Source organism: Mirounga angustirostris, unplaced genomic scaffold (assembly GCF_029215605.1).
Source record: "Mirounga angustirostris isolate CCGP_5_RB_7025 unplaced genomic scaffold, mMirAng1.0.hap1 SCAF_4, whole genome shotgun sequence".
In the NCBI taxonomy this organism is placed as follows: Eukaryota; Metazoa; Chordata; class Mammalia; order Carnivora; family Phocidae; genus Mirounga; species Mirounga angustirostris.
Genome location: NW_026991712.1, coordinates 148,066,515 through 148,088,899, shown reverse-complemented (window position 1 = coordinate 148,088,899; position 22,385 = coordinate 148,066,515). Strand labels below are relative to the sequence as shown.

Below are 22,385 nucleotides of genomic sequence, written 5' to 3'. Positions count from 1 at the left end.
TCATTGTGTGTGTATGTATATACACACACACACATACATACATATACACACTATATATATATATATATATATATATATATATATATATATTATACACACACACACACCCCCCACATCTTCTTTATCCATTTATCAGTCAGTGGTCATTTGGGCTCTTTCCATAATTTGGCTTTTGAGTGGTCATACCGTTTTACATTCCCACTAGTGGTGTGTGAGAGTTCTCGTTCCTCCACATTTTCATCAGCACTTGGTATGGTCAGTCTTTAATTTTAGACATTCTAACAAGTGTGGAGTGGCATCTCCTTGTGGTTTTAATTTACATTTTCTTTTTTTTTAAATAAAGATTTTATTTATTTATTTGACAGAGAGACATAGCAAGAGCAGGAACACAAGCAGGGGGAGTGGGAGAGGGAGAAGCAGACTTCCTGCTGAGTAGGGAGCCCAATGCGGGGCTCGATCCCAGGACCCTGGATCATGACCTGGGCTGAAGGCAGATGCTTAACAACTGAGCCACCCAGGAGCCCCTAATTTGCATTTTCTTAATGACTAATGATGTTGAGTGTTTTTTGAAGGGCTTATTTGCCATTTGTATATCTTCTTCTGAAGAGTCTATTAAAATCTTTTGCCTATTTTGGGACACAATTGGTTGTTCTTTTTTTTTTTTTAAGATTTTATTTATTTATTTGAGAGAGAGAGCACAAGCAGAGGGGAGGGGCAGAGGGAGAGGGAGAAACAGACTCCTTGCTGATCAGGGAGCCCTATGTGGGGCTCCATCCCAGATGGATGGCTCAGTTGTTAAACGTCTGCCTTCGGCTCAGATCATGACCCCAGGGTCCTGGGATCGAGCCCCACGTCGGGCTCCCTGCTCAGCAGGAAGCCTGCTTGTGTTCCCCCTGCTTGTGTTCCCTCTCTCACTGTGTCTCTCTCTGTCAAATAAATAAATAAAATCTTAAAAAAGAAAAAACAACAAAAAAAGAAATCAATAAGCTGATTCTAAAATTTCTATGGAAATGCAAAGGAGCTAGAATAGCCAAACAACTCTGAAAAAGAAGAATAAAGTTGAGAGCCAAGGCGACCTAATTTCCAGAACTATTATAAAACTACAATAATCAAAACAGTATAGTATTCATGTAAAGACAGACAAACAGATTACTGAACAGAAAAGAGAGTCCAGATATAATGCCCACATATTTATGAACAATTGATTTTTGACAAAGGCAATGCTATGGAGAAAATATAACTTTTCTAACAAATGGCACTATAACTGGAAATACATTAAGTAAAAAATGGACTTGGATCCATACTTTGTGCCATACACAAAAATTAATTCAAAATGGGTTATAGATCTAAATGTAAAATTTAAAGTATAAAACATCTATGAGAAAACACAGGAAAAGGTCTTGGTGATCCTGGATTAGATAGAGATTGCTTAGATACAAAACCAGAAGTAAATCCATAAAAGAACAAACAAATAAGTGGGAGTTAATAAAAATAAAAAACTTCTGCTCTTCAAAAGACGCTACTAAAGGAATGAAAGGAAGTCACAGACTAGGAGAAGACTTTTGCAAAGCATGTATCTGATAAAGAACTTAGATACATAATATATCAAGAACTTTCAAAACTCAATAAAAATGGTTAGGTTTGAGTCTGTCTTGTTATTTGTGTTCTCTTTGTTCCTGCTATTCGTTATTCCCTTCTACATTTTTTTTTTCCCAGCCTTCTTTTGGATTTCTTTTTATGACTCCATTTTATTTCTATCTTATTTAAAGAGATTTAAATAATTTAAAAAAAGGCCCCGGGGCGCCTGGTGGCTCGGTAGTTAGGCATCTGCCTTCCGCTCAGGTCATGATCTCCCCATCCTGGGATCGAGCCCCACATCGGTCTCCTGGCTCAGTGGGGAATCTGCTTCTCCCTCTCCCTCTCCCTCTGCCTCTCCCTCTGCTTGTGCTCTCTCTGTCTCTCTCTCAAAATGAATAAATAAAATCTTTTAATAAAAAAAAAGAAAGACCCCCTTATCCATTTACCCATGTAGTTACCATTTCCAGTGCTCTTCATTTCTTTGTGTAGATCCTTTTTTCCATCTGCTATCATTTTCCTTCTCTGTAACAGACTTCCTTTTTAACATTTCTACAGTGTGAGTGTTGTAGTATGGAAATGAAATCTTTCAGCTTTGTATGTCTAAAAATGTCTTTATATTATTTTTCATTTTGAAATATATTTTGTATTTGATAGCATTCTGGGTTGATAACTTATAGAGGGAAAAACTGCTCTTACATAAATATGCATCCTTTAGTGCATGCTGAGTCCATTAAAGCTTTTTGTTCTCCAAGCTCAGCAAACCTTTTCTTTCTCAAAAAACCAGGCTCTGATAGTAGAAGACCATGCTTTTTTTTTTTTTTTTTAATGTTGTTTATGCTAAGGCCTTTAGATAGCTAATGTAAACTAAAGCTAAATTATGACTTCTTTGTACTTGGCTGTCTTTATGGTATAAGGAAGAGTGATGGGTTCAAGGAAGCAGGAGAAGGAAAAGACCTCAGGTAGTATCTCAAGATGTTTTTCCCTGTAGTTTTTCCATCCTGAGGTTTTCCATTGCACTTAGTACTTACTTTATTAGCACTTTATATTACGCTGTCAATTCTTTATATATTTAATACTTAGTGGAGTGCTTGGTACATATTTGGATGGTTTATTTTCAGTAGCAACCAGACTATATGTAGTGGAGTCCCAGGCTAATGCTTTCATAACTGCCAAACAGTGCTTAAGATATATATTCTGTAAATACATACATGCTGCTTGGAACTAAGAAGTGGCAGTTAAATTTCTTGAGGAGGTTGGGGTTTGTTAAATAACAAAAATTCAACTGAGTAAATTTTAAAGACCTAATTTGGCTTTAATAAATGATTCATGAATTGAGCAACATCCCATTTAGCAAGTAGAGGGGAAGTTCTGAAGGGTTGTACAAAATGGAAGGTTTTTATAGGTGGGAGGGGCAAAAAAGTTATTAGCAAAAGAAAAGGATTGTTCCAGGCAAGGTTGCTTTTGCTTAGGTGGAAAAGCAAGGGGTCTTATCATGCAGTTTACCTCATCTTTGGGGGATGCAGAGGGCCCAGATGGCAGACTCAGTGGCACTGATCAAAAAATTCCTGACTAGTTAAGACTGCATTTCTTTCTAAGATTTTATTTATTTGACAGAGAGAGACACAGCGAGAGAGGGAACACAAGCAGGGGGAGTGAGAGAGGGAGAAGCAGGCTTCCTGATGAGCAGGAAGCCCGATGTGGGTCTGGATCCCAGGACTCCGGGATCATGACCTGAGCTGAAGGCAGACTATTAACCAGTGAGCCACCCAGGTGCCCCTTAAGACTGCATTTCTGAGGGAGGTTGAAACTACAATAAGATGAGGATTTAAGCCTCGGTTTGGGAACTTGGTCTAAATGACACCATTTTGGACCTGTGGTTTTCTTTTTAACAGGTTCATAAGTAGGAAATTGTCACAGGTACTCAGGAATCAGAAGTGGTGGAAGAACAGACATTGTAGGTAGACATGCATAGCTCTGCCTCCACGATGGTGGAACCAGTCTATCCTGTTAGAACATTCTTAACTCAGGTATCTTTGAATAGCTGGTCTGGTAGAAAGAAAAACAAATGTAAATCAGGAGACCGGGGTTCTAGTATCAACTCTAGATTAGCCTGCTTTGTGACCATTCACGAATTACTTAATCTTACACTTTCTCAGTCTGACATTATTAAATTCTTTCCAGCTCTAAAAACCTTTGGTTTTATTATCCAGGGGATAAATGCTATTCTTATGAAAATCCATTCTTGTTGAGAACTCTTTGGGGAAAATCATAGGAAAATTCCCCATACTAGCTAAACTTTTTAGGGAAAGTGAACTCCCAAACCCTAGATTATTTTCTTTTGATACATTAAAAATGGTAAAATTAGTGAAATTACTTTTATGCCATTTTGCCAGAGAACTGTATGTTCAGTGTTTTGTTTTTCAACATTTCCAAAAAATGACAGGTTGGAATTTTAAAGAGTGCAGGGAATTTCTTAAGCCTGAATATTGTCTAAATACAGACTTAGGAGGGAAAAAAAAAAAAAAACTGGCTGCAGAAACCCTCATGGTTTTTAAGAGAAGTTATTATTTATGCAAACATTGTCTTGGCTTAATTAAATATTTTAATTAAAAGTTACGATTCAGTGTAAGCCCTTGTCTGGCTTGAGAAAGCTGGTTGGGGCACCTTTCAGTAGCAGTGGAACTTGACTGCTCTGTGTTCGATTGGTTAGGTCTGGCTCAGTGCGCCGAACTCTGCTGGCAGCTGAGAGGAGAAGCAGGAAAAAGGCAAGTTCCTGGTGCAAAGGTTGCTCTGCAGCATAATTTAGGCATTGGAGGAGCTGTGGTTGTGACGATCTACAAGATGGGTTTTCCTGAAGCTGCCAGGTGAGTGGCATTCTGGGTTTTGTCTGTTAATGAATCCTGACTTTTCGCCGCTGATGACGTTGTACAAGTATCAAGTCCAAATTTTATTGTCTTAGTAAATATCCAGTTACTTCGCTTTGGTACCCTGGCTTTAAAACCTTTAAACTGGCAATTAGCTTTTAAACCTAACTAGCCTTAGGAAAATTGTGTTTAAAAAGGAGGCAGCATAAGGGCTCCTGGGTGGCTCAGTGGCTTAAGGGAGGGACTCTTGATCTTGATCGGAGCTCAGGTCTTGATCTCAGGGTGGTGAGTTCAAGCCCCGCGTTGGGCTCCGTGCTGGTTGTGGAGCCTACTTAAAAAAAGAAAGAGGCAGCATAGTCAAGAGAGTGCTGACCTGAAACTGCTTGGCTTAGACGTGCCAACCGGAGTGATTTTAATTTAGGCAAGTTCACTTTTTTGGTTTTCTTTCTCAAAATTGCTTTCTCCCTGAATAGCCTCCCAAGCTTCTGAGGTTGTTTGGAGAAAGTTATCAAATATGCTAATTGGGTCTCTGCACGTGTGTGTTTCTGAATGCCCTTCAGCCCTCACTGCTGCTAGAATCCCTTTTATTTGTCTCTTGCTCATTTTCTTCCTGTCCTTACCAAATGCCTGTGCTCCTCAAATCTACAAGCGCTTTCTGTTCCAAGCCTTTCAGGATCCCTGAACTTCCTTGCTCTTGTCTCAGAAGTGCTCATTCATCCTTCCCATAGACAAAAAGTCCCTCTTCCTTTCCAAGGCCTGGCTGTAGTCTTCACATGCTTTTGTTTCCAACCACGTTCTGTAACTTTGTTCCAAGTATACCCTCTCCCTTTTGGATCTTTTCATCTTTGCTTTTCTGTTAACTCCTTTCCTTCTGTTGCAAACATGGTCAGGTCTTACATATGATAAAAATTTATTTTTCTTCTTGCCTTATTTTCTGTTGTGATGAGCCTTTTATACTGGGCCACCTTTTTTTTTTTTTTTTTTTTGGCCCATGCTAAAATATCTATCTTACGGTCTATTTTTTGTCCTCACCACAGAGGTCAGGTAAGGCTACTAGTGATGTGATTATGAAATGTCCCTGTCCTTGTTTTCTGTTCTTGTTCTCTTTAACCTTGCTGTAGCTGTCAACACTAATTGGCCCCCTTTTTTCTCCTGAAATTCTTGGTAATTATTTATTTTTTCACACTTTTGGTTCCACAAAGGATATGTGACACACTTTGCAGAATCCATTATATTCTTATGTTTTACAAGCTCTAGAGTCTCTTCTGTCTGTCCTTTCACTTTTCTTTCCCTGCCTGGAATATCATTTCTATTGTGAAAATTTTATCATTGAAGGCCCATCTCTGGTATCATCTCCCTTTAAATATCCACAACACTTTGTACCTCTTGGACTCATATCCAGTTTTGGCTTAGTATATCTACATTTTTACTCCCCTATATGAAATCCTTGAGGCCTAAGGCTGTAGTGACTTCTCTCCACCCTTGTAAGAATCTCTGACATAAAGAGTGAATGTTCCTTGAATTGAATCAAATAAAAAGTTGTTAAAATGTTGAATTTTCTGGGGCGCCTGGGTGGCTCAGTTGGTTAAGTGACTGTCTTCGGCTCAGGTCATGATCCTGGAGTCCCGGGATCGAGTCCCGCATCGGGCTCCCTGTTCAGCAGGGGGTCTGCTTCTCCCTCTGACCCTCTTCCTTCTCGTGCTGTCTCTCATTCTCTCTCTCAAATAAATAAATAAAATCTTTAAAAAAAAATGTTGAATTTTCCAGTTTCCTCCTAAAGGTGATCACCAATCTGTACCGTCTTCTAGAATTTCATCCAGCTCATATTTGACATTAAAAACCCTTGGTAAGGGGCGCCTGGGTGGCTCAGTTGGTTAAGCAACTGCCTTCGGCTCAGGTCATGATCCTGGAGTCCCGGGATCGAGTCCCGCATCCTCCCTCTGACCCTCCCCCTCTCATGCTCTCTCTTTCTCTCATTCTCGCTCTCAAATAAATAAATAAAATCTTAAAAAAAAATAATAATAACAAGACACTCATTTCACCTTTATGGCTTTGAAACATTTTCAGGAACTGTGGATGGAAGACCAAATTTATCTGAGAAATATATTTTAGTCATCTAAATGACCAAATAATATTTCTTATAAGTCATTATACTGCCGGTAACCATTGCACGTGATCTGATATACTTAGTTTCTTATTTAGCTAACTTTGATGGAGCAACTGCTACATGCTTAGGCCCCCCCAAGTACGGTCCTCTGTGTATGTGGGGAAGGCAGACATAGTTTTTTCAAAACGCTGTTGAAGCCCAAAGGAAGAAATTATTATGAAGAAGGTAAATTTAAACTAGATGACTAGGATTGCCCAGCAGAAAGGTAGAGGGCAGGGTATTCCAGGCACAGAGATTTGAGATAGAGGGTTTGGTGAGTGGTTTGCACTGTGTGGATACAGAGTAGATTATTTTGTGTGTGCCTTGGTAGATGGGCAGAGTCAACAGTGTGGTGGTGACAGGAGATACAGTTGTAACTTTGAATTATGGTTTTGAAACCTTCAAATCCTCTACTCAGGAGTTTGGAACTGAGCCCACAGAATGAGTTTTATCAAAAAATCATGTGGTTATATTGCCCTTTAAGCAGATCAGTCTGGGATTACTTTGAATTGAATGGTGGAGGAACCAGAGGCCAGGAATCCTTAGGAGGCAGTTGTTAGCAGTGTGGAGAAGAAATGTTTAGTGCTGCAGTAGGAAGTGAGAAAATGAGGAGGAGAGGTCGTATTTGAGAGCTGTGACCAATTGCATTTAATTTATAGTTAAGCTTTTCTTTCCTTTAATTTAGATCACTTTTGAACAGTATTTTTTTTTTTTCTGTTACTACTTTTTGAGTTTGAGCTGTTTCTTGGATAAATTGAGGCCTGCTGTCTTAGTCTGTTCAAGTTGCTATAACAAAATTTGTCCTCGGCCCCTCAAATTCATGTCTTTCTCATGTCATCACCTCAAAATGTCATTTCTCTCTCCTCTTCACTCTTTCACTACAATCTGACTTCTACCTTCCCTCACTTCTTCAAATTGTTTTTGTCAGAGTCACCTGTACTCTCCATGGTACAAAATCCAGTGGGTATTTGACCTTTGGCAGCAGTGGACATAGTTTATTCCTCTCTCCCAGATTCTTCTCCCTTCTCAGCTTCTGCAACACCACGCTCTTCTGGTTTTTCCTTTTGTATCATTGGCTGCTGCTTCCTCTTTCAATAATGGAGTTCCATAGGAGTTCCATGTTGTCCCCATCTGGGTCCCAGGCACCACCAGCCTGCTTGTGGTATGTCAGAGGAATTACCTAACACCCTCCTCTTCCTCAGACCCCTCAAGTTTCTGTCTGTATCTAACACTTGAGGCTCTGGAGCCTTTACCAGTCATGCTATCACTTTTTACCATGGGCTACAGGCTCTGCTAGGTGCCCCCTCCTCCCCAGGATTCTGTTTAATTATGCAGAGTCATTGGCCCTCTCCACCTTTTTCCTACCTCCCCACCAGAGGTGCATAGAGGTAAAGTTATTTACTCAGAATCATATAGTTAGTGAGTGGAGGAAGCCCTTGGGATTCAAACCCAGGCCTTTGTAGCTCTAAAGACTATGTTCCTTCTGCTACATCAGGTCATTTATCTATAGTTGTTCCCTAACTATCAAACAACCAATAGCAAATGGTTGTTAAATTCGTCTCTGTGTCACAGGTAAAGTATAAATCTTGAGTCCAACCTTTGCTTATGATTCTGTTCTAATCACCATCATCTCTTACCTGGACTACTGCAGTAGCCTCTTCACCAGTCTCCCTGCTTCCCTGTTTTGCAGCCTTACAATTTTCCAGCTGGAAATTTATATATTAAAACATATAAATCAGGGGCACCTGGGCGGCTCAGTCGTTAAGCGTCTGCCTTCGGCTCAGGTCAGGATCCCAGGGTCCTGGGATCGAGCCCCGCATCGGGCTCCTTGCTCAGCGGGAAGCCTGCTTCTCCCTCTCCCACTCCCCCTGCTTGTGTTCCCTCTCTCGCTGTGTCTCTCTCTGTCAAATAAATAAATAAAATCTTAAAAAAAAAAAAGAACATATAAATTGGATCTTGCTACTCTGTAGCTTATACCATACAGTTCTTCTCATTATACTTAAAACCCAACCTCCTAACCATAATCTCTAAAGCTCCTTATTATCTTGCTCTACATGTTTCTGTGACCTTGGATCCTTTACTTCTCTGCTCTGCGCCAGTCATAGTGGCCTTCTTATAGTTCCTTTAACTGCCAAGTTAGTTTTTTCCTCAAGTGTTTTTATACTGGAAGTTTAGAACTGGCTTCCCCACCTAAATCTTTACATGGCTAGCTCATTTGCATAATTTAAGACCTAATTTAAATATCACCTCCTCAGAGAGGCCTCTCTGACCAGGCTATCTAAAATAGAACCCCCCGGGGCACCTGGGTGGCTCAGTCATTAAGCATCTGCCTTCAGCTCAGGTCATGGTCCCAAGGTCCTGGGTTCGAGCCCCGCATCGGGCTCCCTGCTCAGCAGAAGCCTGCTTCTCCCTCCCCCACTCCCCCTGCTTGTGTTCCCTCTTTCACTGTGTCTCTCTCTGTCAAATAAATAAATAAAATCTTAAAAAAAAAAATAAAATAGAACACCCTAGGGGAAGGGAGGGAAAAATAAAGTAAGACAAAATCAGGGGGAGACAAACCAAAAGAGACTCTTAACTCTAGGAAACAAACTGAGGGTTGCTAGAGGAGAGATCGGTGGGGGGATGGGGTAACTGGGTGATGGGCATTAAGGAGGGCACGTGATGTAATGAGCACTGGGTGTTATATGCAGCTGATGAATCACTGAACTCTACCTCTAAAATTAATAATACACTAGATGTTAATTTAAATAAAATAATAAAATAGAATACCCAACACACACGTATACTTTCTCTGTATCCTTTCAACCTGTCTTATTTTCTTCATTTTTTTAAAGATTTTATTTATTTATTTATTTGAGAGAGAGAAAGAGAATGGACAGGGCGGGGGTGGGTGTGGGGAGCAGAGGGAGGGGGACAAGCAGATTATGCTCTGAATGTGGAGCCTGATGTGGGGGCTGGATCTCACAACCCATGAGATCATGACCTGAGCTGAAGTCAGGGGGCTTAATCCCACAACTCTGCGATCATGACCTGAGCCGAAATCAAGAGTTGAGCGCTTAGCTGACTGAGGCACCCACGTGCCCCATTGTTTTTTTCATAGTAACCGTATTCTTTCTTTCTTTCTTTTTTTAAGATTTATTTGAGAAAGTGAGCATGTGCGTAAGAGTGGGGGGAAGGGCAGAGGGAGAGAATCTTGAAGCATACCCCCCCTCTGAGGTGGGAGCCTGACAGGGGGCTGGATCTCACAACCCATGAGATCATCACCTGAACTGAAACTAAGAGTCGGATGCTCAACTGACTGAGCCACCCAGGTGCCCCTGTATCCTTTATTTTTTTGCTTGTTCATTGTCTCTCTCCCCAACTAGCATATAAGCTTCGTGAGGATAAGTTTCTTTGGTTTACTGTATTTTTAAGGACAATACCTAGCACCTAGTGAGCATTTAATACTTGTTGAAGAAAATGGGAAGAAAAGCTTGTTTTATGGACTTAATTGTGATTTTCTTTGGGTAAGAGCCATAACATCTCTGCTCTTAAGAGTTTTTTTGAAAACTACTACTGTTAAATGTTGAAAAACCTAGTATCTGTATGATTCCATGGATTGAAATTGATTGTTTTCCCCAGTTCTTTCAGAACTCATCAAATTGAGGCTCTTCCAACCAGCTCTGCAGTTAATGGATTTAAGGCAGATGTTGTCTTTAAGGAGATTGAGAAGAAGCTTGAAGAGGTAAGTGAGATTTATATAAAATACTGCCAAGAGGACCTTGAGGCTAGAGGAAGCAGATACAGATTTCTGGTGTTACCATGAAATGATACAAATTAAAAATTTATATAATATTGTCAAGTATTGAATGTATTTTAGATTTCTGAGTGTTACTATTATAGTTTCTTTGTAATTCTGATAAGACTGCATTTCAGGGGCGCCTGGGTGGCTCAGTTGGTTAAGCGACTGCCTTCAGCTCAGGTCATGGTCCTGGAGTCCCGGGATCGAGTCCTGCATCGGGCTCCCTGCTCAGCGGGGAGTCTGCTTCTCCCTCTGATCCTCTTCCCTCTCATGCTCTCTGTCTCTCATTCTTTCTCTCTCAAATAAATAAATAAAATTAAAAAAAAAAAAAGACTGCATTTCATAGATGTACAAATCTCCACACTTGAGTTCTATAAAGAACTGTGGTAAAATGCTGTGACAATCTGAACTGTAGAGGAAAGGCTAGTCCTTGTCACTCTCCTCAGTCCTCTCTTTGTCAGGGAGATAATAATTTTGGACAAAGTTCATATGTAAAGGGATTCTCCCTTATTTTGGTGTAAATTTCCTTCTGAATTAAAAAGACCTTACTTAGAACTATTAAAAAAGAATAATATTTAAAGTGAATCTTTAGGGGCACCTGGGTGGCTCAGTTTGTTAAGCAACTGCCTTCGGCTCAGGTCACGGAGTCCTGGGATCAAGTCCCACATCGGGCTCCTGGCTCAGCAGGGAGCCTGCTTCTCCCTCTGACCCTCTCCCCTCTCATGCTGTTTCTCACTCTCTTTCTCTGTCAAATAAAAAAAATTCTTTTAAATCTTAAAAAAAAATTAAAAAAATAAAGTGAGTCTTTAAAGGTACCTAATAGGGGCACCTGGGTGACTCTGTCAGTTAAGCATCTGCCTTCGGCTCAGGTCATGATCCCAGGGTCCTGGGATCGAGTCCCACATCGGGCTCCCTGCTCAGCGGGGAGTTTGCTTCTCCCTCTCCCTTTGCCTACCGCTCCCCCTGCTTGTGCTCGTTCTCTCTCTCTCTCTGACAAATAAATAAATAAAATCTTAAAAAAAACATTCACACTGAACATATGAAAAAGAAAAATTAAAAAACTCCTGAAATTCCATTACTTAGCGTTCACTAAAATGTTAACAGTGGTAGACATTGTTTCAGACCTCTCTCTGTGTATGTGAGTATGCAGTTCTACGTAACTAGGATCATACGGTACATGTTCGGTTTTTAAATTGTATTCTGTATACAAATTTATTTTTATGTACAGTAATCAGTTCTTGATAGATAATAATCATACTAAGGCCATCTAACAGTAACTCTTAAAAAAGAGCTTTTTTTTTTTGAGAGTTCTTCTCTTTAAGCAAAATTACATATTTACATCATTGAAACCTAAAAGCATCTCGGGATATCATTACTGATTTTAATTTTCAGACTAATAAGGCACGGTTACAGCCACAGTCACACAATTCCAATTACACATCTATTAAGCTGCCCAAAGGGGGCTGAAATAAAAGGATTCAGAGCAGTTAAGCTGTGTATTTCATTTGTTCTACAGTGTGAAAGGCATACATTGTGCATATCTCCTAACTCCTTCATTGTAGCACAAAGAACTTAACATCTAAGGTGATTGCTTGCACTGTGAGTGGAAAACAGTCAGTGCGACTGATGTGTCTTGACAAAGGGCGCTGTATTTCTAGGATTTTCATGATCAGGACCTTCCTGCGGTAGAGAGGGCCAGGTTTGCCAGTTCTGGACAGGCAGGCACTGGTCCAGGAGCTGCAGATCTGTCCTGCTACCATCTTGTGGGGATACATCTGCATGGGGGGTTATAAAACCTTGTTTTATAACCTGCTTTTTTTTTTTTAAAGATTTTATTTATTTATTTGAGACAGAGAGAATGAGAGAGACAGAGAGCACATGAGAGGGGGGAGGGTCAGAGGGAGAAGCAGGCTCCCCGCTGAGCAGGGAGCCGGATGCGGGACTCAATCCAGGAACTCCAGGATCATGACCTGAGCCGAAGGCTGTCGCTTAACCAACTGAGCCACCCAGGCGCCCTTATAACCTGCTTTTTCTCTTGACAGTGTTCCATTCACATAAGTATAAATCCTTACCATCAGTTTTAATGACCACCTAGTACACTTTGAATTTATTTAATGTATCATAATCTATTTAACTAGCCTCCTATGATGAACATTGCTTGTATTTAAATTTTGCAAGTAAAGTAGTGGTATAATAAATTTCCTTTTTTACTCGTCTTTAAGTACTTAATGCCATGATCACCTTAGCATAAATAAAGGGGGAAATTGTTGAGTTGTTAGACATGTGTATTTTGCATTTTGGTATATATTGCTGAGCTATCCACCAAAAAGAGGGTACTAGTTTACAAACTTAATAACAATTCATGGGAGTGACTGTTTTTTCCTCATACCTTCTCCGGTGCTATGTGTTGCCTGGATTTTTAAAAATCTTTGCCAATCTGTGGGGCACCTGGGTGGCTCAGTTGGTTAAGCATCTGCCTTCGGCTCTGGTCATGATCCCAGGGTCCCGGGATCCAGCCCCACATTGGGCTCCCTGCTCAGCAGAGAGCCTGCTTCTCCCTCTCCCTCTGCTGCTCCCCTTGCTTATGCTCTCTCTCTTTCTATCAAATAAATAAATAAAAATCTATTAAAAAATAAAAAAAAATCTTTGCCAATCTAGTAGGAAAAGATATCTCATTGTTTTTTTTTTTTTTTTTTAAGATTTTATTTATTTATTTGAGAGAGAGAATGAGATAGAGAGAGCATGAGAGGGGGGAGGGTCAGAGGGAGAAGCAGACTCCCTGCCGAGCAGGGAGCCCGATGTGGGACTCGATCCCGGGACTCCAGGATCATGACCTGAGCCGAAGGCAGTCGCTTAACCAACTGAGCCACCCAGGCACCCCTCGAGGTTCTATAAAAGAAATTTAATTTGTAGTTAATTGCTCAGAAAAGCTTTCCCATGAGGATATGGAATAGTTTTTCCTCCTTATATGGAAAGAGAATCCTGTAGCTGATTATTTGCCCCTCATTGTTGGTTTTTTGTTTGTTTTTAAAATAATCTCTACCCCCAACATGGGGCTCAAACACCTGGCCCTGAGATCAAGAGTCACATGCTCTCCTGACTGAGCTAGCCAGGTGCCCCTCTTGTTATTGTTTAATTACCTTCATTATATATGCCACTGAACTGAAATTGGACTCTATCAGGGCTCAGCTTGAATTTTTTTTTTTTCTTGCCACCAATATTTATCTGCAGAGCAACCCATAGGATAATTGCTTCTGCCAAGTTGTCCTGTTTCTTTTTCCAATTTATTCTGTCTAAAAAAATCAAATAAAAATAATTAGTACCTGGTAAACTATATGTCAATCATTGAATACTTCATTATTGGGATTAACAAAGCAGTACTGTTTTTATTTCACAGTCTTCTTTTAGCTTTGCAATTGTATTCCTCCTGCTCCCATTTTAATTCTTTTCTCCTCCCTCCATAACCTCACTTGCGTGGACCTTGTCCCCTTATTTTCTTCCCACGATTGTAAGTTTCCTAAATGTTTGTGAGGACTAGAAAGTGAAAGTCCTGGAATCTTTTGTTAATTCATGCATTTTCTGCATTAGCAAAGGAAATCTGGCCAGAGATTTTATTTCCACTTTTGTCTGTTAGCAATACCCCATTGCCCTTCTTTGAATTCTGTCTTAACTTTTTGTTCCAATTAAGTTTGAGACAGAACCTACTCCTTGACCTTTTGCCTACTCAGAAAGAAATACTTTTTTTTCATCAAGGAGGCACTTAGAACTTTCTTAGTACTAACGATCTTTAGTTTCTCAACAAATGTGTATTTTGTTTCCTCTTTTAACTCTCTCCTTGTCCATTTCCTTACCCTGTCTCACTTCTTCAATGAAAAATGTTATTTTATAAGAGGATCAGTTCTTAAAAGTAATGGCAAGTGTAAAATTAATCTACATCTGTTTTAAGGAGGTGGGAGGAATTTCTCTCCAAGTATGCTAAGTAGAATTTCTAAGTGTTTGCTGGTGTTTTTCTGCTCTGACTTGTTGGTGTCTATTCCTGAGGCTTATGCATGCAGATGGCATGGATGCACCTAGAAATAGTCATTCATGGGCTGCTGGCCCCAAAGGAAGCCTGGCTCTTGGGTGGCCCACCACACCAGGATTATCAGCCTACTCTTTTATTTATTTTTTTGTTTTGTTTTGTTTTGTTTGTTTGTCTTTAAAAGATTTTATTATTTATTTATTTGACAGAGACACAGCGAGAGAGGGAACACAAGCAGGGGGAGTGGGAGAGGCAGAAGGAGGCTCTCCACTGAGCAGGGAGCTCAATCCTAGGTCCCTGGAATCATGACCTGAGCCAAAGGCAGACACTTAACGACTGAGCCACCCAGGCGCCCTAACCCACTCTTTTAGTGTCTTCACAGAAACTTGAGGGATAAAAGATCTCAAGGAATATGGAGAAGACTTGAACTTAAGATTCATTTATGGAGATACACTGCTTTCATAGGCTTAAGTTGCAAGTATTGATGTAACCTACTTTGCAGTATGGTATGGTCAAACAACAAGAGCATTGAATTTAAAGTTAAACCAAACTGGAACTGAGTTCTGGTTGTACTACTTACTAACCACACGTCCCTGCCCTTCAGGGAACAGAGTTTAGTGGAAAGATAGACATGGAGAGATTTTCCCAGAAAAGAAAAATACTGCTTTAACAAGAAACATGGATGCATGTGCAAAGGGCTATCAAAGTGTCCAGTACAGGTAGAAAAGCCTTCCCAGAAGAATTGGCAAGTGAACAGGGACTTGATGAGGTTGGGGTGGGAATGTGAATGGGAGGTGAGTGAGCTGGGACAGAACATAAGCATGGCCATGGAGGCACATATGTTTATGGAACTCAAGATGATCAGTATTGTTGGAACATAAAGCCTGAGGAGGATGAAAAAAGTGGCTGGATAGGAACAGATAAATATCCCTCAGATTATGAAGAATTTGAATGATATGTAAAGACGGACTTTCTCCATAGGCTCTGGGGAGCCACATTTAAGAAATTCACACCTGGAAGTGTTAGATGGCTTATGTTAGTGTTAGATGGGTTATGTTAGATAGGTTACTTGGCAACAGGATAGAAAATAGTCTGAAGGGTTCTTAACCTTTATGAGCCTCAGTTGTTTTTTCTGCTGAATGAGCTAATAATAATACCTGTCCAGCTACTTATAAGGTTTTATGGAGATTAAAGAAATAATGTATATAAAAGGATTTGAAAACTTTATAGCCCTAAAAAGATTATTGTTGTCATTAATAATTAATTTCTCCTAAAGCTAACTTAGAATAATTTGAGTGAGATATTTTAAGGGAAGCCAAAATAAGAGAATTTCTCTATAAAAATCTGACAAGAAATGTTGGTTTCTTGGTTTAACTAGGAAATATTGATAGTTAATTCCAGGACACCCACATGTAAGAAATGCTCCTGAGATTGTTGAGATAAGTAGGCCTAGACTAAATATTTTTAGAATAGCTTCTTTGGAGTCTAAGACACATGATTATTTCTGAATAGGTTCAGGTGTGTTATCTAGTATAAGAAAAAGATTGACACACCCATTAACATTAGAAAGACAAAAAAGCCTGGGATGCCTGGCTGGTTCAGTCAGAAGAGCATGTGACTCTTGATCTCAGGGTCATGAGTTTGAGCCCCACATTGGGTGTAGAGGTTACTAAAAAAAAATTAAATAAACTTAAAAAAATAAAATAAAAAGACAAGTCTGTGGGGTGTGGAAAAATTGGAACCTTCATTCATTGCTGGTAGGATCGTAACATAGTGTGGCTACTTTAGAGAACAGTTTGGTAGTTTGTCATAAAGTTAAACATCACCTTATGACCCAGCAATTTCACTTCTAAATATATACTTAAGAAAAATTAGAGCCTGTGTTCGTATAAAAAACTTGTACACAAGTGTCCGTGGAGTATTATTCATAATAGCTAAAAAGGGCAAGCAACCAGCAGCTGATGAATGACTAAATGAAATGTGCCGCATCCATACAATGGAATGTTATTTTGTCATAAAAAAGGAATGAATTACTGATACATACTTCAGCATGGATTGGATGAACCTGAAAAACATTTTGCTAAGTGAAAGTCACAAAAGACCTTGTATTGTGTGATTCCATTTATATGATATGTCCAGAATAAGCAAATCCACAGAGATCGAAAGCAGATTGGTGGTTACCAGAGGCTACTAGCAGGAGAGGAGAAGGGGGATGACTACCAGTGGCTTTGGGTTTCTTTTTGGGGTGATAAGAACATTCTAAAATTAGATAGTGGTGTTGGTTTTACCACTTTGAATATACTAAAATACCACGGAATTGTATACTTTAAAACAAACAAAACACAACAAAAAGAAAGAACTTAGGCCAGCCTCTCTGCTTACACAGAAACAGAGGTTAGTATCTGATATCAGTCTATGCAAGTTCCTCAGGGATAATAATTATTTGAGTATTTCAGGTACTTATACCACAGTGCCTAAACATATCAAACACTTAAATCTTTCTTTTAAAAGAATGAGTATTAGGCAAACCATAAGAAACTCTAGGAAACAAACTGAGGGTTGCTGGAAGGGAGGTGGGTGGGGTATGAGGTAACTGGGTGATGGGCATTAAGGAGGGCATGTGATGTAATGAGCACTGGGTGTTATATGCAGCGGATGAATAACTGAACTCTACATCTGAAATTAATGATATGTTAACTAATCAAAGTAATTGTTAACTATTGAATTTAAATAAAATAAGTTAAAAAAATAAAAGAATGAATATTATGATACCAAAAGGAAGAATCTTGTGTCTAAATTATTGCAGGAATGTAAGGCTGAAATAAAGAAGGTGGGAAATAAAAACTGTTAGAAATTATAAGAGGTAGCCAGTTCCAAAATAAACATTCAAAGATTAATATGTTTTTATATATTTGCAATAACCCATGAAATGCAATAAAAATATTAAGAGCAGTATAAAATATAAAACACCTAAGAATGAACTTGGTAAGAAATGTACAAGAGCCTATGTGGGAAAAAATTGACAAAATACTGCCAGCAGACATCAAAGAAAACTTGAAGATATACCATATTCATGGATGGGAGGATTTAATATTGTAAAGATATTCTCCCCCAAACTGATCTAACAGATTTTATGTAACCCCATGTAAATCCAACAGCATTTTGGTGGGGAGAAGAATTAACTAAATTATTATAATGTACATGTAGAGGGGGAAAATGTCCAAAACAAGTCCAACAATATTTGGAAGAGAGGAATTATAATGGGGATTTATTGTACCAAAGTATAAAGTACATTATAAAACTCTAATATTGGCACAGGAATAGCACACAGATCATAGAGTAAAATAACAACAAAAACAACAAAATGCTAACATTTATTGAGCAGTTACTCTGTGCTTTGTGGGTCTTTAAATACCATACAACTCTATGACAGTAGCTACTGGCATCTCCATTTCACAGATAAGAAGAAAACTGAAATTCAGAGAGATTTAGTAACTTGCTCTGGGTTATGAAGTACATGGCAGGAATTCAAACAAATGATGATTTCAGATTTAGTGTTAGCGATGTTTAATTCTAGGAATTTAAGCTTCAATAAACAAGGCTATGTAAAAATATTTAGTAAGAATGTTATTCACAGCATTGTTAACAAGTGCCAGAAATAAGAATTAATCTAAATATCAAGCAAGAATATTGGTTAGATGAAGTATAGTACATTTACACAAATAAAGACTGTATGTGGTCATTTAAAATTATGTTGAAGAATATTTAATGACACAGAAATGAGGATAATGATATGAAACAGGAAAGTGGATTACAAAACAATATATATAAAATGTGATCCCTGGGCGCCTGGATGGCTCAGTTGGTTAAGCGACTGCCTTCGGCTCAGGTCATGATCCTGGAGTCCCTGGATCGAGTTCCGCATCGGGCTCTCTGCTCGGCAGGGAGCCTGCTTCTCCCTCTGACCCTCCCCCCTCTCATGTGCTCTCTCTCTCTCTCTCATTCTCTCTGTCTCAAATAAATAAATAAAATCTTTAAAAAAAAATGTGATCCCATTTATGAAAACATATGGAGAGAAAAAAGATGAAGGGGATTTACATCAAAATTATTTTTTCTGAGTAGTAAAACTATGAATGATTTATATTTTCTTTTTGCTTATCAACATTTTCAATTTTGGGGGGTGCCTGGGTGGCTCAAATGGTTAAGCTTCTGCCTTTGGCTCGGGTCGTGGTCCCAGGGTCCTGGGATCGAGCCCCGCATCGGGCTCCCTGCTCGGCAGGGAGCCTGCTTCTCCCTCTCCCTCTGCTGTTCCCCCTGCTTGTGCTCTCTCGCTCTGTCAAATAAATAAATAAAATCTTTAAAAAAAAAATTTTTTTCAGTTTTTTCCACAGAAAATGTGTTTCTTTTTCTTTTTTTTTTTAAAGATTTATTTATTTATTTCAGAGAAAGGGCACAAGGGGAGGGGCAGAGGCAGAGGGAGCGGGAGAGGGAGAGAGAGAATCTTAAGCAGGTTCCACGCCCAGCGCGGAGCCTGACATGGGGCTCCATCTCCTGAGATCATGACCTGAGCCGAAATCAAGATTCGGACGCTTAACTGACTGAGCCACCCAGGCACCCCAAAAATGTGTTTCTTTAAAGAAAAGTAATTGCAGTAGAATTACCATGTTTCTGGTTTTTTTTTAAGAAAGGTATGTGAGCTTGTTGTCACCCTTTCATTTTTCACCCTGCCAGCGGCCTTAGCTTAGTCCCCTGTGCTGTCTTAGTGATCATAGTGGTCATTTACCCTTCTAACTCCTAGTTCTATATTCTCAGTGCCTAGAACAATGTCTGGTCCCAGTCATTGTTGTGATCAACAAGTATTTCCATAAGGAACGATGAAAGAAGTAGGAATGAAGGGAAGAGGGAAGGAGGAAGGAAACCAACCTACAGAGATAGGGATCTGAGGTTATTTTTTCAGTTTCATTCCTTCAAGATTCGAAAGCGATTGGTGGTTGGTATATTACTTGTATAATTCTTTATACTAATCCAGAAAATACGTTGTCGCCTCCCTTCACCCTCCCCCCCCCCCCCAGAATCAAAGACTTGTTCTCAGAACCCTTATCTTTAAGTTCTGATTGTGGGAAACCAGAAACACATGTAAAGAAATTTACCTGCAAAAAAAGAGGGAATGGGGGGTTCCTACATTTAGATAGGCCAGAGTGAATCTTTCAGAAATTATTGAGATAAAGGAAAGCTACTTCAGTAGAACGTACTGCTGTGCAACCCCTATTCTCCCTTTTCTTCCACCAGTTGTATCCGGAAAGCCATTTTTAACAAGAGATTTGGCAGATGAGGGAGTTGTTGCCTGTTGCCTTTCAGATTTTTCTGGGTAAAAGATCCTGAGGGAGCCTGGGGACTACGGCTGGCCCAGCTGCTCACATCATGTATCTATTTAAACATTCAATTTAGAGAAAAAGCCAGAGAAACAAATGTAATACAACTCCCAGCGTTTTGTTGTTTTGTTTTGTTTTTCCTTCCAGGAAGGGGAACAGTTTGTGAAGAAAATCGGTGGTATTTTTGCCTTCAAGGTGAAGGACGGCCCTGAGGGTAAAGAAGCCACCTGGGTGGTGGATGTGAAGAACGGCAAAGGATCAGTGCTTCTTAACTCAGGTCAGTACAGTGATGACTTCGTTTACAGGAACACTGACAAATACACAAGGGGAAATGTGGATCTGCTTTGGTGTTTTCCAAGAGGTCTGGCTTCAGAGGTATAGGACCCTGTTAAAAGAACAAGTAAATCCTTGGGAATAGGAATAGGTCACAGCTGCCTCCTCCCAAAGATTGGGAGGCTCCATCACAGAGTTGCCAATTTTAGGTTTTAGAATTAGACAAACTTGGGTTGGGGTCCTGGCCTTGCCATTCAGATTCTGGCTTTGAACAAATTATTGAACTTCTCTGAGCCTCAGTTTTCTGATCTGTAGATGGGAATAATAAATGGTACCTATTTCATAGGGTTGATGCAAGGATTAAGAGAATTCTCTCTCTTAAGTATCCTGTAAAGCACATGCTCCAGCATATGGTTATACTGCCTTGAAAGTCCTGTCTATACTCACTGTCTCCACTTCCTCTCATCCCAGTCTTTCTTGAACCCACTCCAGTCAGCTTTTATCCGCATCACTGTTCCAAAACTATTATTGTCAAGGTCACCAGTGACCACCATGTTGCTAAATTCAGTGGTTCATTCTCAGCCTTCATGATATTATACTTCTAGACTTTCCTCTTACCCACTGGATGTTCTTCCTGGCCTCTCTTCCTATTTTCTCATCTCCAAATTTCTTAATGTTGGCATGCTCCAAGCCTCGGTTGTATCTCCATTCACTCCCTAGGGATCCCCTCTAGTCTCATGCTTTTAAAGCCATACCTACACTGATGACTCCTACATATCTTCACCATGGACCCAGCCAGTGAACTACAAGGTGTATATCCAACTGCTTAATTGACAAGTTTACTTGGATACTTGATAGGTATCCCAAAGCTAACATGTATAAACTCCCGATTTGCTCCTACTCCCCTTTAATGATGTATTCCTCCCATCATCTTCCCCATCTCCAGGATTTGGTTCTCTGTCCTACCAGATCCTTGGTCTAAAATCCTTGAGGTCCTCATTGGCTCATTTTTTTCTCATACTACATAGTCTAATCTGTCAGCAAATTCTGTTTTCTACTACCACCTTGGTCTAAGCCTCCATCATTTTTTTGCCTGGTCTCCCTGTTTCTAACCTTGCCCCCTGCAGGTTCTTCTCCACGCACCAGCTGGAGTGATCATTTTATTTATTTATTTATTTGGGAGTGATTGTTTTGAAACTTAAGTCAGATTGTGACTCTTCTCTGCTCAAAGCCATCCAAACGCTTTTAGCTCACTCAGTAAAAGCCAGAGTTCTTATACTGGCATTACATGATCTGGCCCCACTTTTCTCTGTTTTACTATACTTGCCCTTACTTTGCTTTAGTCACACTGTCCTCCTTGCCGTTGCTGAAACATAGGGTGTTCCCAATTTAGGGGCTTTCTACTATATTCCCTCTGCCTGGAATTGTCTTCCCTTAATATCCTCATGGCTTTTTCCCTCATTTCCTTTGAATCTTTGCCCAGATGTCACCTTCTCAGTGAGCCGTTCCTTAACCATAATGCTTTTATTTTATTTATTTATTTAAAAATATTTTATTTATTTATTCGACAGGGAGCGCACAAGCAGGGGGAGCAGCAGAGGGAGAGGGAGAGGGAGAAGCAGGCTTCCCGCTGAGCAGGGAGCCCAATGTGGGACTCGATCCCAGGACCCTGGGATCATGACCTGAACTGAAGGCAGACGCTTAACTGATCGAGCCACCCAGGCGCCCCAGCCTTAATGCTTTTAAATCACAGCCCTGTTAACCATTCCCTATTGTCCTTTGCTGCCTTATTTTTCTTTATAGCACTTATTGCCATCTGATATACTCTATAATATTTTACTTATTTCCTTATTATCTGTCTCCCTCACTTGAATTGTAAACTGCATGAAGACAGAGCTTTTTGCCTGTTAGGTTCACTGCTGCATCCCCATTGCCTACAATAGTACCTGATACATGGTAGGCCTTCAGTAAAAGAAATAATTTAAAAATGAACAGCAAAATAAATGAGTGATGCTTAGTAAGTATTCAGCAGGTTACATTTTGTATGTTGTATTTTATGTTTCGTTTCTCTTGTTGGAGAGAGCCTGGTGCAATTAAAAAATATGATGTGTGGGGACCACCTTTTTGGAAAGCTTAAAATACCATGCTATGAACTTTGAAAGTGATTTGATATATAATCAATCCAGTTAAAGCTTTGTAGGTAGAAAAGTGAAAGTCAGGACTGTGTTTTAAGAGGATGAAGCTGGTGCATTAGATCTGATGAATTGGAAAGGGAGAAATCAGGCACAGAGAGAGCAGTTGGGAGGATGGATGTTGCCACTGTCTAAGTGAGCAAAAAGGATAGCCTGAG

General features: G+C 39.8%; 1 protein-coding gene across 3 annotated transcripts in view; it reads left to right on the top strand.

The window, feature by feature from the left end:
* The window catches only part of SCP2 (sterol carrier protein 2), a 107,080-nt gene that overhangs the window by 72,186 nt on the left and 12,509 nt on the right, over window positions 1-22,385 (top strand). For all 3 annotated transcript variants that reach the window (XM_045897672.2, XM_045897675.2, XM_045897674.3), the window contains exons 12-14: window positions 4,289-4,442; window positions 10,210-10,312; window positions 19,910-20,039. In XM_045897672.2, the coding sequence (XP_045753628.1) occupies window positions 4,289-4,442; window positions 10,210-10,312; window positions 19,910-20,039 (387 nt within the window). The remainder of the gene's footprint in view (window positions 1-4,288; window positions 4,443-10,209; window positions 10,313-19,909; window positions 20,040-22,385) is intronic.